General features: G+C 38.5%; 1 protein-coding gene across 7 annotated transcripts; it reads left to right on the forward strand.

Moving 5' to 3' along the window:
- Nucleotides 1-1,029: 1,029 nt before the first annotated feature.
- On the forward strand, nucleotides 1,030-17,495 carry tfdp1b (transcription factor Dp-1, b). 7 transcript variants are annotated; one of them, XM_066706336.1, is made up of 13 exons: nucleotides 1,055-1,077; nucleotides 2,048-2,148; nucleotides 3,333-3,422; nucleotides 8,206-8,272; nucleotides 9,473-9,579; nucleotides 10,561-10,682; nucleotides 12,015-12,180; nucleotides 12,307-12,453; nucleotides 12,751-12,819; nucleotides 13,497-13,648; nucleotides 13,961-14,127; nucleotides 14,461-14,539; nucleotides 15,998-17,495. In XM_066706336.1, the coding sequence occupies exons 3-13, from the start codon at nucleotides 3,411-3,413 to the stop codon at nucleotides 16,137-16,139; spliced, it is 1,230 nt and encodes a 409-aa protein (XP_066562433.1). In that variant the 5' UTR covers nucleotides 1,055-1,077; nucleotides 2,048-2,148; nucleotides 3,333-3,410; the 3' UTR covers nucleotides 16,140-17,495. The 7 variants fall into 7 exon arrangements, with proteins under 7 accessions (XP_066562435.1, XP_066562433.1, XP_066562436.1 ...); XM_066706334.1 differs by lacking the exon at nucleotides 1,055-1,077 and adding an exon at nucleotides 1,106-1,240; XM_066706335.1 differs by lacking the exon at nucleotides 1,055-1,077 and adding an exon at nucleotides 1,273-1,511.
- The last annotated feature ends 687 nt before the right edge of the window (nucleotides 17,496-18,182 follow it).

The following is an 18,182-nucleotide window of genomic DNA, read 5'->3' on the forward strand; positions in this document are numbered from 1 at the left end:
TAGGGCAATTCAGGATTCAATTAAACAATTTAGACCGCAGTTGGAACAAAAAACAGCAGGGCAGGGGGTTCTCCAGGACCAGTTTGAAAACCACTGCTCTAGAGGAACCAAAACATGTGAACTTTATTGCCACATGAGTAAAAGTAGAGGAAGGCTTTACACTTTCTGTGTTTTATGTAACATGTTTATTGCTTTGATCTCTGCCATTTGTCTGTGTTCGCTTCTGGAAAATATTTATTGTGGTAGAAATTAAGGAAAAGGTTTGTAAAGTGTATCTGTACACAAAGCAGCTCCAGAGCATTCTGCAATGATTTTATTCTCCGCTACTATTAAGTATTTATAGCTTAGAAAATTACTTTCAGAAACTTCTTTTGCTGCAAGAATTACTCTGACGAAGATCAATCAGCAGAAATGTATGCATAGCACACTCAATATTACATGCATCAAAAAATAAATGAAATTTCAGAAAATCCTGATTAATTTTTGATTAGTGTTCTACATTGCACATTTAATATTGTGTGTACATGTATTTTGTGTAATACTACAATATCAATATAAATGTTGCTTAGCTTCTGTATGATATAAAGTAGGAGTGTTTCTAAGATGTATAGAAATTAATACAATTTATTGGGCAGGTATACTTTTACTATACAGTGAAATTCACATTCAAAGTTGAATAACTATTCAATTAAGTCCATTTATCTTTATAATATAAAGCTATAATTCCTCATGGGAAATGGCTACTGTTTAAACGTGCAAATGATCCTACGAAGAATGAAGTACTTCCATGATGTGGTTTGACAGGAGACAAAGCACAAACTGGTGGTAGAATTAAGTGCAGTGCCAAAACCGGAAGAGTTCCTCTTTCTTCATGTTCACCGACAACGCGCTTGACCAATAGGGAGCCTTGGCAGAGGAAGCGGGGGCGCAGCAGCCAATCACAGAAGAGCGGGGGCGTGGCGTACGCTGCGTTGCAAGGTGACGACACATCGTGCGTGTCCAATGAAACGGCTCGCTTTTTGGACACCGCCAAGATCAGTTTGTCGGACGGAGGAAGAATACACAGAGCTGGAAGAGGTAGGCTGGCGGCAAACGCAGGGTAGTTGAACTAGCCGTTTGAATTGGATTCAGCATTGACAGGTTCAAAGAAAACACATTAAAACATAAAACCAACTTTTCCAAGAGAATCGGAGGCCCACATTTTCTAGGGCGTTAAGGTTATGTGTCGTGTTTTGAACAAGTAAGTCCCCAGGACAAAAGCGCAGCAGGTTTCGGTTTAATACGTGGGGGAGTAGTTTTGACACAGATGAATGAAGCGACAGGCAAGCAGTGCTAGGCAGGTTTTGGAGATAATTACACCACATGATTGAATGCGTGGGTCTGGAGTTGTGTGCATGACGTTTATTTATTGAAGACCAACCCGGAGGTACTTCTCGGCTTTGCACGGCTGATCTGCAGGAAAAGTTGTCTTTTTTTGTTATAAAAACGTGGAAGTCGTGCCTCTTCGCAAGGTAACCGGCTAGTTAAAAGGACCAATAACCCAGGCTTTATTGTAAGTCCTGTTTGGGCTTTTAAACTAAAATGGCTGACTCTTGTCAAGTGCAACCAACTATCATAACTGGTTATCTTTTAAATTAACCACCGATAAAGGCAAGCGACATTGCATCCCACACTGGGGTGTATAATAACTTGAGCGAGGCAGGACAAGAAACTACAGCCCTGCTCCCAGAAAACAGTAATCGGTCCATGCACTAACCCATTCGCATAGCAATGTAATATTTAGAAATAAACCTCTCAATCGTGAAATGTGTTACCAGGTTTACTGTACTAGAAATGAGCTCTTTTATATGGTTCATCTGGTAAGAAATCAAGCAAAATGGCAAAGCATCCATTTTGTTGAGAGGAAATTGCCAGGAATACTGAAAAAATATCTCTTATAAATTACGATAAGTTTTGGCAGATTACTGAATGCAACCGTCAACTGTTAAGCTTGCCCTTAGTTTTGACAATCGCAGATTTAGCGATATTATATTTGTTTTGTGTTTAGTTTTTGGTTTCCTGTTTGGTGTGCGGATTTAGACCTCCTCTTCCTCTTCACTGCCAACAAAAACAGGAGCAGAAGAGAAGCTGAATGACGGGAGTGCAGTTGTAAGTTTATTGTAGTTAATCGGAAATTACAAGTCTTGCTTTTGTTTTTTCGTCAGGGCTTGCAAAATGTAGTTATATATGTGCATGTGCACCGTATCGGTTGTGCAAGTTTGTTTCGATTTGTACCCTTCCCTATCATTAAGACTCGTGGTCTTATAATTACACGTAGTTTTTGGTAAATAATGCAGAATAGTAGCGTTTCTACCATTTAGTCTCGTATATGTAGTTGGCTAAATGCATCCGAAGCAGGTTGCAGCCTGGGTGAGTTTAGTATGGACTCTGCACATCCAACCGAGAGTAGGCCTCGTTTTATATTGTTTTTAAAGTTGTGACAACCAAATAAACCCGCTTCGAGGTGGTTTACGATATAAAACCGAATGGCAATTTGCAAATATCGTTTAAAGAAGGGCTTTATATTGCGTTTTCAAACCGTAAACCTTTGTGTTGCGAGACGGTTCTTGCTGATCTAAAGTAATGGAGATGCTGGCGGCAGTCCGGCGGGCCTCGCATCGTGAACAAAAATGCAACTTGTTTATTTAGTTTTTTTCCCCCCCACAAACGCAATGATTTGCCTCCTGAAACGTTTACCCTCGACGTGCATCTGTTCACTTTCGCGGATCTATAGTTCCTTGACCACGAGTTTCAACGATAGTTTAAACACGAAAAAATAAAACCTGAGGCCTAGTGCTGTGGTGTCCCTAATGCTATTCAAACTGTCACACTGAACTCAGGCATAGCTTGCATGCTAATGAATGGGGATATTGCATTGCCTGCATATTAAACATGTGTTTTCGGTTTTAATATTTAATGTAGAAACGTTATAATACGAAGCAACACAGTATTTCGAAGCAGTGCAGGATCTATTCAAATGTTTCCCAAATTTGATGATTTTGAATACCTTGCTAGCAGCAAGAAGTTGACTGGTATTGTTTACACTGGAAAGTCAGGCCTAAGCTGGGGATGTGGTTGGGGTATATCTGCTCACTTCAAAGGGGAGTTATTTATTTATTTACCTTGTTTGCCTTTTATTTGTGTGGGTTGAAGTTTATTTTGATAAACTGCAAGTTTAATGGTCTAAGATTGTTTTATCTACAAAAGGGTATTTGAATTGTATTTACATTTTTCTCAAACCTAAATTAGTCTGCATGAACTTAGTATTGTTGTTTGACTTTTCTCTTTTATAGGGGAGCTTTTCCAGAACATCCTGAGCCATTCTTCCTTTATAAGACATCTTCACATCCCTTCTTCCAGTATTTGGTAACATGGCAAAAGATGTGAGTAACTGGGTATGGAATTGACAGGGAATCGTACAGTTCACATGAGCCAGACCAGGCAATATTTTAAGATTGATGCTCACATTTGACGATTCTTCTGTGTGTCAGTAACCTATATATGCATTTTAGGTGGCTATATGTATACACATGCTAAAGGTTGTTGAACTATTCTAAAGTTTGAGACCACATTATGCAAAATCTTGTATTATTTAGCTGAGATCAAAATGTGCAATGTCTTTCTGCATGTAAGAGAAACACCCTACACCCAAAAATAGCAAGTGATAGTAAAAATAGGTGTGTGTATATATATATATATATGTGTGCAATACCCTTACCATGTACTTTGTCCACTAGACTTTAGTTATATCAATACAATCTTAAGTAATATGTGTTCTCAAATTATATAGCACAATACATTTTTACTTAGTATATGATGTAATGAAAAGTTGAATCCCATTTGTAAGAAATGCAATGCTGTAATCACAGGGGCAAGGCAGGCTCACTATATAGAGTGAAGATCTTACCTGGCAAGCTCCGTTCTTTTTTCCCCTTCAAGCGTTTGATGCATGCAAAAACCTACATGCAGGTAATATTATAAATGTCACATGGGTGGTAATGGATTTCAAGCAGCCTAGAATTGCCACTTTGTTCTTCTATACATTGTACAGAAGGAAAACAAATGTTTGGAAATGGCAATGAATATAGGATTTAAATTAAGGGAGCTGTTGAAATTATACAGTACCCATAATACCGAATTTAAAATGTTTGGTTACCTGTACAGACCATGTTGCTTTCAAGGAAAGTGTTGAGATTGACCAAAATAATTGGTTTCCAAGTAATGTCACGAACAGAGAGGCTATAATAACTGAATAGAGTAGATGGCAAGAGTATAGAGGAGATTGCAATGTGATTTGGTTCAAGTGCTCTAAACGCTCATTGACATTTATGCCAAATTACTACATTATGGACAACAATGGCCTGAGGACCACACTTTGCAATTAAAAACACTTGTTAACTTAATATAGGAGACACTTATTTACCTAAGGAGTTGTGGGTATCTGGTATAAACTGCTCAGCCAAGTAGTGGATGTTGACTTCTTCCCTCAAAAATGTTTGCTTCAATTGGAAACCAAATGAGCTGGAGTGAAATAGCCTCATCTTGTTGTAACCTTATGTTCTATCCCATCTGTGAATATAAATGTACTATTGTCATTAGTGATTAGGTTATAATTAGACATCCATATTTATTATTGGTCAATGTCTGTTCATAACCCAAATTATAGTTTTGATAGGTCTTGACTGTTGGGTAAATCTTCTGGCTTCTATGTGAATTTATATAAGTATATATATATAAAAAACACACGTATATATATATATATATATATATATATATATATATATACACACACACACACACACACACACACACACACACTCATTTTAAAGGTTAGCCTGACCTCTCATCATCTTGTGGAATTTTTTTGTGCTTGCAGACTTGAAATTCAAGCAGCATGAGAGAGTCTGCTTGCAGTTTCTGTATTTCTTGCACCAAGCTCCTGTTTGGAGAGTCAGAATGCACTGCTGCAGATACCAGTAATTTTTTTTGCAAATTTTTGACAGGAAACCATCTCATTATATGCTTTACTAAATGTGACATAAGTACTTTTCACCACTGACCACACCACACAACAGTATGATCTAGAAAAAGGGAAAGGCAAAACTCCACAGCAGCCATGCACTGCAGGGGAGTTGTCTTGTTTCAGTCCCTGCTTGCCATTCAAAAGTCTATACAGAACCCAATGGGTGTCAGTCTTAATCCTCTACTGCCAAGTGTGCACATGCTCTGTAACATTTAAAGGTAGTCTTGGGAATTGTCAAGTTTCCCAGGTCTAAGTCAGCTGGAAGGACATGACATAATTGAATGAAAAAATTTCCACAGGAAGTAGGCTAGTTTTAACTAGACTGTCTTGAGCAAATGTGTCCTTGGTCTTCGACATAGTTCTAAAGGTCATTCTTGTTTTGTTTTAATAGGTTATGGGACTGTATGATTAGTGCTAGGAGTGAAACCTGAAGAAAGCAGGCTTTATATTTGGCATAATCTGAAGGACTGAAACCACTAGAATAATGAGATTTTAGTGAAGTTCAACACCACTGGGTCTTAGTCCTTTTTGGGGAGGGAGGCATACTGTCTTGTGTTTTTGTTGCAGCCTCCCTCAGTTTGGGTTTGCATGTGTTGGGTTATGTTTACTGAAGTAGAGGAATATTAAGTACTTTGTCCAAATGTGAGGCACTGCTTGGGGTAGGAGACTGTTCTGGTTGTAGTGCTATTAGGTTTAAATATTTATTTCACCAGTGAAAAAAATGAATGTCAAAGTAAAAAAATAAATAAAAAGGCATTAAACACTTAGTTACTTATCCAGATGAATAATTTAGGACCACTTGCTTATGTGTATTCTTGTTTCCGACTGATTTAACATCAACAAACTATACCAAACTTTTGATGCAAAAGTGATTTCAAAATTGTGTAGTAGCATTTGTTACAGAATTTGACCTAGTAGTTAAACTGTTTGCATAACTAGGTATGTAAACAACAATTTGTAGCTGTCCTCACCCAACTGGTCTTGGAGACAGGGGATGCTTGAGAATTGAATGTAGACAGCTGCTGTATGCCAGTTAGGGTCTACTGTTTGCCTTGGTGTATGCCTTGCAGCACCGCCTCTGAGTGTAAATTAGTCATTTGATTATTTGTGGGGGGATTTGGCACTGCTCTCCGCAGCGTATTTGCTAGATATCCCAGTGTTGTGTGAGGCTTCTGGCAAGAATGAATGGCTCTACCCAAGACATGCTGGAGGTGTTGGGGATATGCCAAAAGTCCCTGCAGGCGGTGGAAGGGCTGAATAGTGTTAGTTTGCAGAGAATGTCTTGGTATTTGTCATTCGATTGTGCATATTGTAGATAATTTGATTTTGAGCCTGCTGACATGCCTGTGGAGTGGTTTACCTTAACTCGTCTGTTAAGTCTTGCGCATGTTATCTGGGACTTCCAGTCTGAAGACTGCTAGCTTTAGCACTGATTCTTTAAAACTGCTTCATTCATATGCTTTTATTCCGCTGTCTCAGAGAACAAGTACGTCTGGTATTACTTTTATTGAATGGTGCACCACAATTTGTCATTTCCCTCCCTAACCAATTTTAGCTTGTTTAAATTTGCTCATTTAAACTGTTGCTTTCAGAAACTTGTTTGCTGAAGCCTAAATATTTTTTGCCTTTGTGATTTGAATGGTCTTTCAGCTGGTTTTGACTTTCAATTTTATTCCCCAAGGAGTTTGATCCAGAATGATCTCTAACACTATACATTTCATTTTCTGAACAAGTCTGTTCTAATGTCAAATGTTTTGCACATTTCTGAAAATGTCTGTTACTTAAAGCCCTGTTGCTGTGAATGCCCAATCTACTAATAGTTTGCTTGAGTTCATGTAGCAGGAAGGTAGTTTGTAAGTTTTTACTGATTTATTGTATTTGTAATGGAAATTCACCTGCATTTGAAATCCATATGATCATGTTGATCTATTATGCTTGGTATATTGTAAAGAAAAGACAGACCACTTATTTACATTTGAAAAGGAACTCCTTATGAATTTCAGAATATTTTCTCATTGATTCTCAACTTATAGTTCTTTCTGATTGCATTTTTTAGTTTAAACTGAAATTGTATTTCTCTGTATCTGAAGAGTTCTTATTTTAATATGGATTTGATGTACAAAATGGTGTTCCAAACCTGTTCAACGCTATTGCTTGCAAAATAAATTCTCTGACTTAAGTTTTGTTTACATCATATCTTAGCAGCAGGGATTACAGTAGTATCCAGAATATATGGATGGATATAGGTCTGATTGAGAGCTCCTATTGTGAACATGAGGACATTTGCCTTGCCTAGTACGTGTTGCAGATTAGTGTTGGTGTTGTAGAATATTTAACAATATAATTGTTACTGTAAGCTAGGGATTTATGTAACTGAATATTTGCTTGGTATACAGTTAATAAGTGATCATTGTGTGTGTACATGAAAGCGATCAGTGTAAAAGCATGCTTTTTGTATACCTACTCAGGTTTGCAGTGTGACTACAATGAGGAGCTCCCAATTTTCATCATAATGACATTCTAAATTTCTGCTATTTGCATATTTCTCATCTTCCTCTATTGTTCAGTCACATTTATTGATTAGTTAGTTTTCCTACTGTGCTCTACTTTTGCTAATCTGGTTGTTTAACTGAAAGGCTGGATTTACTGGACTGACCTACTTAAGATGGGTGCTGGGGTTAGGGTGAGGAAATTGTACACAGCCCAGTCATCTACTGTCAAAGCAATAAAATGTATGCATGCTCTGTTGCAAATTTGCGATCTAATATCTACGTGAGATAGACATTTCCATGGTCATTAAAAAGGTGTATTGTCTTATTTGCTGCATTGGTTATGATGTAGAAAGGCTGGGTTGATAGTTCATTGAGGCAGTCTCAAGAATTGGAATATTGTCGGTATGATTTTTTTCACCAATTAACTTGTCAATATTGGATCGAAGTGATACATTTTCCAAGTATGTTTACAAATCTTAGTCTCTTGTGGAAGTAATTGATAGTTTCGTGTCCTGTATAGGACATAATTGACGTTTCCATGTTTTCCACCCATGACTTTGATTATGGTGAGTCTTCTGTCTGCTTCCAACTTGAATTAGTGTTCTGACCTGAAGTCCTTCTAAAAGTCAGTTTTAATCTTTCTCTTCCTAGGCTGGTCTAATAGAAGCAAATGGAGAGTTGAAGGTTTTTATAGACCAAAATCTCAGCCCAACTAAAGGTAAGTAGAGTTGTTTGAGATGGTTCATGTGACTGTCATCGTGATTCAGTAAGGGGTAGAGCTCCATCCCAACTACAGGGTTCTCCTGTTGTCTATCAGGCCTGTGACATGGCAATTTTGGCTTTTGGTCTACCACTTTACTGTACTCTATAGTCTGATTGATGTACAGCTGTAGATGGCCCTCCAGTATGTGTAATGTAAGGTTTTACTGGACTTTCAGAGATTATCCTGGATCTCCTCCATGCTTTTTCAATCATTTACAACCTCCGCCGAATTCTCCTCCTGGGCAGTTCATGAAGCTTGACTTAGTCCGGTGGATTAATAGATTACTTTTTAAACTGCTGCAGCCTGAATTACTACCATCAGTGAGCCCCATCAGAGAATTTGCTGTTTATTACATAAACACAGGTTAACTGAGCAAGGTACAGTTTGACTGGGCTGGAGCTGGAGGTCTTGAAATCTTTAATGTGAAAGTCTAGTTCCTTGCATTACAGTCCATGCTTTTTGTTATACTCCTGGTTCAGAACATTTTCAAATAAAGTAAACTGGAGACTTCCTTATAAATTTTAAGTCTTTAACGGATCTCACTGGACAGAGTAGGACAGAAATAAAGTCCAGAAACAAATTGCTGTCAAGCTGTCCATGCTTATTCTAAATTGGGCTCAGAGCTGCTGCTTCAACACTAGGTGGCAGTGCAGCCCTGCTGGGTGGGATTGTTCTCAGTTTCTGATCCTGTGAGCGCAGTGGTGGCATTTCTGCTCTAACACAGTACACTGAACCTCTTTTTGTCTTCAAATGTTAATTAATTAGAGGTCTGTAGCAGCCTCACACTGCCCTCATACCTTTGAACCAATAATCTTTTAAAGAAACTATTTAAGACTTCTTATAGAAAACCCCTAATACTTCTGTTATAGATTAAACTTTTTTTATCACCTTTTGAGCTGCTTTTCACTTGGTCTTCAATCCATTGAAATGAAATGAACCAGAGGTTTACCAGCTACTGAACCCCGCTTAATTTCCATCTGTTCCTTAGTTGCTTTAGCTGTTATTACACCTTCATGATTTTATTGTTCTCACTTCTACCTATTGTCTCTTCAAACAAAACTCATGGCTTTACCTTCCAGCTCTAGTTATTAAAACATTTTGCTGACTTCCAAACATGTAAGTCTCGACAGGTGACTTTTCTTTCCTTTCTTCAAGGTATAGTGTCACTGGTGGCCGTTCACCCGTCTGCAGTCACGACGCTGGGGAAGCAGCTCCTGCCGAAAACGCTCGGTCCCTCCAATGTCAACATCACACCACACATGGTAGGTCATCAGGTTATTGAGGCTGCTTATTGTAATTTGAATCTTAGTTTTATGAATAAACCTGAGATTACGAGGCGGACCTTAGTGCAGGTAGTACACGCTTCCAATACCATATTTCTATATTCTCATTCTAACAATCTTTGTGTATTGTTTCCTGACGGAACATGTCATTGTATGTGCAAGCAACACTGACAGCCATGGCATCAGTGGCTCATCTTCCTCCTCCTTAACTTTAAATTCAGTTGGGCAGTCCCCATTGCTGTTAGTAGCAGACTAAACCAGCCTCTTTATTTTGACTTTTTATGAACATTTCTGCTCTGAATACAATGCCAGCTTCGTCCATAATTGAACTGCTGTACCACGCCCTGTAACTTTTCTATTACACTTAAGCTCACTGAATTATTGCCTCTAACAGGGTTTTTGTTTTTAGAACTCAACACCTTTGGGTTTCAGAGTCTGGGCACTGTACACTGTGTTGGTGTCGCCTGCTGTTACATGTCTAAATATCTTCATCATAATGCCTCCCATTAACATTGACTGAGGTGACCTGGGCTTTAAGATGATCAAGGAAATCCATGTCAGCAGCAAGTAATAGGGTCAGAGTAAATACCAACATCATCCAATTAATGTGCTAAACCGTTCCAGAGGGAAATAACTCTGAAATCCACTCGCTGGAAAACCCGAGGCCCAGTTTATTCTTCCAAAATTAGGTTTATGTAACATGGTTTTAGGAATTTATTTTAAATCTTGAAATCCAGATATTTTTTTGCTCTTCGTAATATGCATGAGCTGTGTTTTTATATTGCCCTGTCATGTTCACAATAATCTGTTAGGCTCTGAAACAAATGGTGACCGTGATTGTACTGTTACACTTCCCTCCAATATGAAAATAGATGTTTCAGTGAGCTCATGGGCCTGAAAGGCAGTCTCATGCATCTTCTGTAAGCAGCTGTTTTCATGGCTGTTGTGTTCTCTCTCCAGGTCATAGGCACCCCTCAGAGATCCACAGGCACAAATGCCATCCTGGTGGGCAGCCCCCACACACCAAACACCCAGTTCATCACACAGAGCCAAGCGGCCGACTCCTCGCCATGGTCCACTGGGTGAGTGGTGTTCCTTCGTGTGGTGGGCAGGCAGCACGGGGAGGTCCATCCTCTCTGCATGCAGGAGGTTTGAAAATACAATAGTTTGGAAAATGTTATCCTTTAATTTTTCATATACATTTTTTAAATCTGACATTGTGTGGATCCAGAATTTTTTGTGCTTAGTGCAAGTGTCTAGGTGTCTGATGTAGACATGATTAAATGGTTGGAAATTGTTTAGGTATCTGACACCTCTTTTATATCCCAGCCTTGGACAAGAAATGTCAGGGGACCTTTTCACCATCTTGTTCTGTAGCTTGTCTTGTCTTTGTCCTTAAAGAGATACTTCAGTGTTCTGGCATTTTAGCTTGATGTCTTACTCAACCAGAGTCCTATGAATCCATGGAAGGCCTTTGTTTTGGTAGCTTCGCACGCTGCTGTAAGTCAATGGTCGGAAAATGCTAACTGGCTAATAGACCTTTTAAATTCTCAGAAGCTGTGTGGAGCACATTTGTACATTAAGTATTCTATACTTTGTCTATACAAAATCAAAAGTAATTTGCTAAATATGTTTAAAAGTGTTTTCCTGTTGGAACGATCTTGCCGAACTTAGCACTTCATCAGCTGTGATGAGGTTGGCGCAAGGATACACCTGCTGTGCACAAATGAAAACCGGCAGGTAGAACCGAAAGTAATCAGTCAGTAAGGAAGTATGTGGAAACTCATTTCTTAAGATTACCTGTAAATTAAAAAATTTATTGAACTATTTATAGTATTGTAAGACTACAAATAACAAACAGCCAAGCTTTTGAGTATTTAAAGGTCTATTAGTCGGTTTTTGAGTGTGGATGTTTTATGGCCATTGACTTTCTTCAGTTGTGCTTTGCTAACCAAATGAAAAATTCAAATTTCTTCAAATAGGACGCACAGAATTAAAAAAGCTTTCCATGGATTCATATGAAGACGACATCAGGCTAAAATGCCCAAAAAACAAAGTATCCCTTTAATGTAGTTGCAAGATATTAAGGAAATCCATGCTGGAAAAGGATCTGTGGCCATGTTGTTAACCTGGTAACACCAGTTTTAAAACAAGTTTTTGATTTAAGACCTAAGAGCGTAAATGTTTTTTTAAGAAGGCAATTTTGTTTGTTTTAAATTTGATTGCGGAGTGAACCAACCAAGTACTGTAAAACATTCAGGGCAACCTGAAGAGCAGTATGATTTGTATGTTTTCTTGGAAAACCTTTTAAGTCTGTGTCTTATTATACAACATTTCATAGTTTAAATGTTTTGGGAGTTTTTTTAGACTTTTGCTCATCTGTCCTTCACTATTATTATTATAATTTTTTTCAGAAAGCGGAGTAAGAAGGGAGAGAAGAATGGCAAAGGGCTCAGACACTTCTCCATGAAGGTGTGTGAGAAGGTTCAGAGGAAGGGAACCACTACCTATAATGAGGTGGCCGATGAACTAGTGGCCGAGTTCAGCAACACGGACAACCACATCTCCCCTAACGATTCAGTAAGTACTGCTCTGCACCTGTGGCCAGACGCAGATAAACAGACTGCTTCAGCTTGCTGGTAAATCTTTAACAATAGAAGTAAAAATATGTATGGAGATTGAAAGTGAAGATATTTTTTTTGTCAGCATGTTTATGACCAGAAGAACATCAGACGCAGAGTTTATGATGCCTTAAATGTGCTGATGGCGATGAACATCATCTCCAAAGAGAAGAAGGAAATCAAATGGATAGGACTCCCCACCAACTCAGCTCAGGAATGTCAGAATTTAGAGGTACAGAAAAGTTCCCCGACACCCTGGCAGTTCCATGAAGTTGTTTGATCTCCAGGCTCAATTTTTTTTTTTTTTTTTAAAGTGTCAGAAGTATTTGGAAAACCTTTGTAGTGGAACATTGCTAGTATTTTGACTGCAATTACTATAAAGCTGTATTTTTTTGTTGTCAAAAAAGTGTTGTCAAGAAGTTACAAATCAATGTTCCATTAGGGATAAAAAAAAAAAATGATCAAGGGCCTTCTTAAACAGTCCCAAGACAGTTCCAAGTACAGTTTGTAATGCTTTTGTATTTTTAAGGTGGAGAGACAAAGACGGCTTGAAAGAATAAAGCAAAAACAATCCCAACTACAAGAACTCATTCTACAGGTGAAAATTAAATTAAATAAATTAAAGTTGTCCTTTATTTTGAGCAGCATGTCTGTATGTAGTGGGGTTTGCCATGCAAAACAATCGCAAAGGAAAATCTGTAGTTTGCAGTTGATGTAAAACTTAATGCCATCAGTATGTGTGTTGATCTTTGTACCCATCAGCAAGAGCCTAAAGAATCAAACCTGACTCATAACTATTTAACACTGAATTGTGGTCTTGCTTTGGCTGGTTTCTCTTATTCCTTATTGAGAAGAAAAAAGTCATGTAATGCAGCAAAGCCCCCTTGCATGCTCTTAATTTGCTTTGTAACAGTTGGAATTTAGAGCATAACTCCTCTCATAGAGGTTTAATGCAGGATGCTTGTTTTGTGCAGCTGGTCTTTAATTACATGTTCAATTTTGGTAAAAGCAATTTGCAAGAAATAAGTGCATCGTCTGTGGATTAGAAATGCTTCTGGACAGTTAAATGCTCCCTTTTCAATTTTGGTCTGACTGATTTAAGTCCGATTACAGCATCAAAACAAAATGCTGTGGGGTTCATGTCATCTTCCATTTTACTGGATATTGAATTTGCTTGGTGCCTAGTCATACTGTATACCTTACTGTTATTTATAGTGTATTTAAAAGCTGTTGCCGCAACCTTCCAGTAACTCCTGTTTTTACATTTTCTTTCAGCAAATTGCCTTTAAAAACCTTGTGCAGAGAAACCGTCAAGAAGAGCAGCGGACGAATAGACCCCCTCCTCCCAACTCAGTCATTCACTTACCATTCATCATCGTGAACACCAGCAAGAAGACAGTCATTGATTGCAGCATCTCCAATGACAAGTATGTTGTCCCTCGATGTCATAAATCCAGGGCTGTTCAGTTTATAATACCCTATTAATATTATACCACACTCCAACAATGCATAATCTGCCTTGAATTTGAAGCCAGCTGTTCTCAAAACTTTGTAATTGGTTTTGTGCCACCATGATCACACTGTATTAAATAAGCAACACGTATAAGTTAATTTCTGCAACTACCATGAAGAAAGTTTCTCATTTGGATCTGATCATGAGGTGTGATGGGCAGTTATTTTCCAGCTGGTAATTGCTGTAGTTAACTTTTTTTTCTTTTCCTCTCCTATCCCCTCTTTAGGTTTGAATATTTATTTAATTTTGACAACACATTTGAAATCCATGACGACATCGAGGTGCTGAAACGCATGGGCATGGCATGTGGCTTAGAGGCGGGAAAGTGTTCACCAGAAGACCTAAAGACCGCCCGGAGCCTCGTGCCCAAGGCTCTGGAACCATACGTCACAGGTCCACTTCCCGAGCGCTGCTCCGCTGGCTGGGTCTTGTTCTCGCATTGCTACAGCCACAGTGTACCTAGTAGTCCCAGGCCCATTACCGTAATAGCTTTCAACATTAGTGCTGTGATAAGATTTGTTAATAGCACTTCTTTGCCAACTTGAGTCCTGCAGACATTGCTTAAGCAAATTTATTTTGGGGTGTTATTAAGGCCTTGATGGTACAATATGTAGCCAATGAAAACCAATTTTAGGAGTGTGAAAATGCCCTCAACAATGTCAGATATGTGCTTTAAAACTGGATCTTGGTGTGGGGTGGTGCTGACAGCGTGTTCTTCCCTTACAGAAATGGCTCAGGGATCAATAAACAGCGTGTACATTTCTGGGGGGATGTCCTCTAATGGTGGCCGGTACCACACTGGGAGGTAGGTGTTCCTTCAGCTCTGCAGTGTGTATAAAACTGCTGTGGTTTGCCAGCTTTTATATCCAGTGCTGATTGGGAATTCTTAAGCCCTGCAGGCCCTTGAGATAAACTGGTTGGTTAGCCCTGCACAGAAACACAAGTCATAAACATTGAAGCTGATCAGTGGATTGCAGTGATCAACCAGCTATTTGTACTGATAGGAATTACTGTACAGCTTTTGAGTTCGGCATTTAAATCTTCATTAAATTAAATGAACCGGTTTGTAATGGTTTTTGTTTTGTATAGAGGCGCCTCTGCAGTATCAATAGAAAATTCGAATTTGATTCTTTAACTTAAAGTAACACTTACTGTGTGGAATGGAACGGAACTGTTTTTAAATACTTTGCCAGTTTTCTTCAGTGCTTTATTTTATTTTTCACATTGATCAGTGACCGGTGTGCTCTAGAGTAGGCCTGTGTTGCTCTAATGTACACTTGCACACCTCTGGGCCTGGATAGCTGGTCTGTTTCCCTCATTAGAACACGTTCACCCTTTGCAGCCGAAGCTTACTAATATAATTTTAAAAATTGCAGCTGGTTCAATGGGAATCGAATTAATATTTCCCTTTTCAAATGTCTATCTTTGGTTCTACAAGTGAAGCACATTTAGTAGGACATCTACATTAAATTGCAAGAGATCGAATGCATTAGTTGTCAATAGCCTATTAAGATTTAAGATCTGAAATGTGTATTACACACGCGCGTATATAAATATAGTATTAGTAAGTAAAAAGTGTGGGTGTCTTCAGTGCTGTGCTTCAGTCCGATATGTCCCCGGAAAAATATGCAACCTTTTCTCTGGACTGCACTTAGTTTGTCATCCACTTTTTATTTTTTGCATCTTTGCATTTGTATTTTCCTTTTAACTTGGTCAGGTGAGTGAGTGATTCCCATCGAAAGAAGCCTTCTGTGATCCCACACTTCCTTTGGTTTCTTTTTTTTAATTTATCTTCCATCCACATTGTAAACAGTGCTTTCATTTCTGGCAAAGCCGGCATTTGTAATTGTACTGCTCAGCTCAATATAATTGCATGTCGGATTGCATAGTAAACAGCTGATCCCGTTTCAAAATGCATTGATTTGAATGGAAACCTTCTTTGATTAGATTCATATTGTTTTAATACACATTCGTGCGCCAGTGAAATGTGTCGGGTACATTTAAGGCTAGCTCGATAAGACTGTGTAATTCAAACAATATAGGGAAAATATATGGTGGTTTGAGTTGCGTCACGCACTGACATTCAGATTGCCTTTAGACCACCTCAAATAATTTAGGCTGGGTCAAAAAGCTAGACTAGTTTTCACCCGGCCCTGGGCTGGCCTAAGTCTCGTATATGAACGGGGTCTAAGTCTAATGGAGAGCAGTAACGGTGAGATGCTGTACGAGCCATAACGACCCGCTTGTGTGTGTTTGTGTGCAGTGACAGCGGTGCTGATGGCACAATGGCCTCCAGCTCGAACGGGTCCCACTACAGCGGCTCTAGGGTGGAGACTCCTGTGTCCTACATGGGTGATGAAGATGAGGAAGATGATGATTATGATGAGAATGATGATGAAGACTAACCCCGCCCACCACAACCTCTGTTTCCCACAACACCACAGCCATCTTCAGGAGTATCCCCTCTGTCGCTCTTGCACTCTCTACTTTGGCGCCTGTGATTTTTTTTGTTTGTTTGTTTTTATTTCATGGCTAGGCAGTCTGTTATAATAGCCTAAAGACCAGATGAAAGACATATTGTAGAATTCTGTTTGGCAAATGCTACAGTGGTGAGATGTTTTAACTCTACCCTGTCCAGTCGCCTATAGTGAAGAGTCCACAGATGAGGAGCAACGTGCTGGCCAGTGGAGTCCAGTACTGTTGTCGAGATTGTCATCTCAACCAGTCCCCGGTCAGGTTTGATGCAGAGCAAGCTACTAGGCAAATAGAGAATGATGTAGATAGGGATCCTTAATGTTTGTGTGTTTTTTTTTTATTTTTTTTTTATTTTTTGTTAAATTCAGAATCCTCTTGAGTTGCCCTTGGTTCATCTTAACCCATCTCAGTTAATTATTACAAAGGGATTCCCTCTAAAGCAAACAAGTCTGTTCTTTGAGAAACCTGTACTGCAGTATCGGTATAAAATAAAGTATGTTTATTTTTTATTTATTTCTTGGGAAGTGTCTGCAGGGTATTTGTTTTTTTTGTTTTTTTATTTAGGCTGGTTGCCTCCAAAGACTGATAGGCAAAACCTAAATGCTCAGTTGCATCGGAGAATCTTTTTTTTATTTTTTATTACTGTTTGTGTAAAACAGTTCCATGGTTTTCTGGTTTGTACGTTTGGGTTTGTATAATGAGTTCACTTTTTCTTCCCCATTTTGTTTTGTTTTACTGCCATTTTCAGGGCAGCTATATTAGAGGATTTGTTGACAGTTGAAATGACTAGGTTTATAGAAGGTGCCTGAATTCTCACAGGCAGACATCTGAAACTTATTTTATTGTTGTGTTTACATGCATACAAATCTCCTTTTTAAACAAAAAATGTACTGATACTTAAGTACTTTTTTCTGTAATCTAATATAAGTTTGAAATTAAATATAGAGAATGTTTTAACAGTTTTTGTAACTCAGATTTGTCAGTTTTTCTTTGGAAGATTTTTAAAAGTTTTATAAAGCAGTTGCTGAACAGGTAGTTTCCTTTTTTATATTTAGATATATAAATATATATATATACACACTGATTACTTCACAGCTACAGTAAGAGAGCAAGAACTGTTGGCCTCGTCCTGTTAAAAGACGCAAGTTTTTTTTTTTTTTTTAATAAGACAACAGAACGTTTCTGTAATTGATTGGAGTTCACTGAGACTTCATTGGTCTGATCTGTTCAATTTGCTTCTGTTAGATTTATTAATAAACGGAGCATGGGCATTTTTTTTAAGAAAATCTTTGTCGTCATATCTTAAGACCTTTTAACTGGTATGTTTTTTTGCATTAATCATCCCCCCCTCCCTCCCTCCTAAAATGGTTTATTAGTCACAATTGTATTAATTGGTTATTTGTTGTGTGCCCTTCAATGGTGAGCATCACACTAAGCATATTTTCATGTTTTGCTTTAAGTAATTTAGATTGGGGACATTCATCACTATGGTCTATCCATTTTTGCATTCTTACACTTAATCATGTCTGTTATCCATGTATTTCAATGGCAGAATTTTTTATAGGGAATAGAGTTAATTTTGGAAATAATTCAAACACAATTCAGTTCTCCTAAATACATTTTATTGTACAAAGCCCTTCCAGCACTTAAATGCAAGTACAGAAACTGCTCTTTTGAGGTTGAAGTGCTTAAACTTTTCAAATGCCACAAATGCACCCCCACCCCCCCCATGTAAAAAGCTGTGGTGCTTATAAGTTTTGAACATCACTGGGTAAAACAGCCGCCACTTAATATGCAGTGTTTGTGGCTCTGCGGTAGCAGTTCTTCCATGCAGACAAACAGGAAGTGCAAACATTGATCATTGTGTAATCTGTCTCCTTTGAGCACTGCTCAGCATGACATGAAGACATGCTATTGATGTTGAAGGAGAAAGATTACCACCCCCCCACTTTGGAGTAAATATTTCAACCTCT

The sequence above is a fragment of the Amia ocellicauda genome, chromosome 6 (genome assembly GCF_036373705.1).
Source record: "Amia ocellicauda isolate fAmiCal2 chromosome 6, fAmiCal2.hap1, whole genome shotgun sequence".
Taxonomy (NCBI): Eukaryota; Metazoa; Chordata; class Actinopteri; order Amiiformes; family Amiidae; genus Amia; species Amia ocellicauda.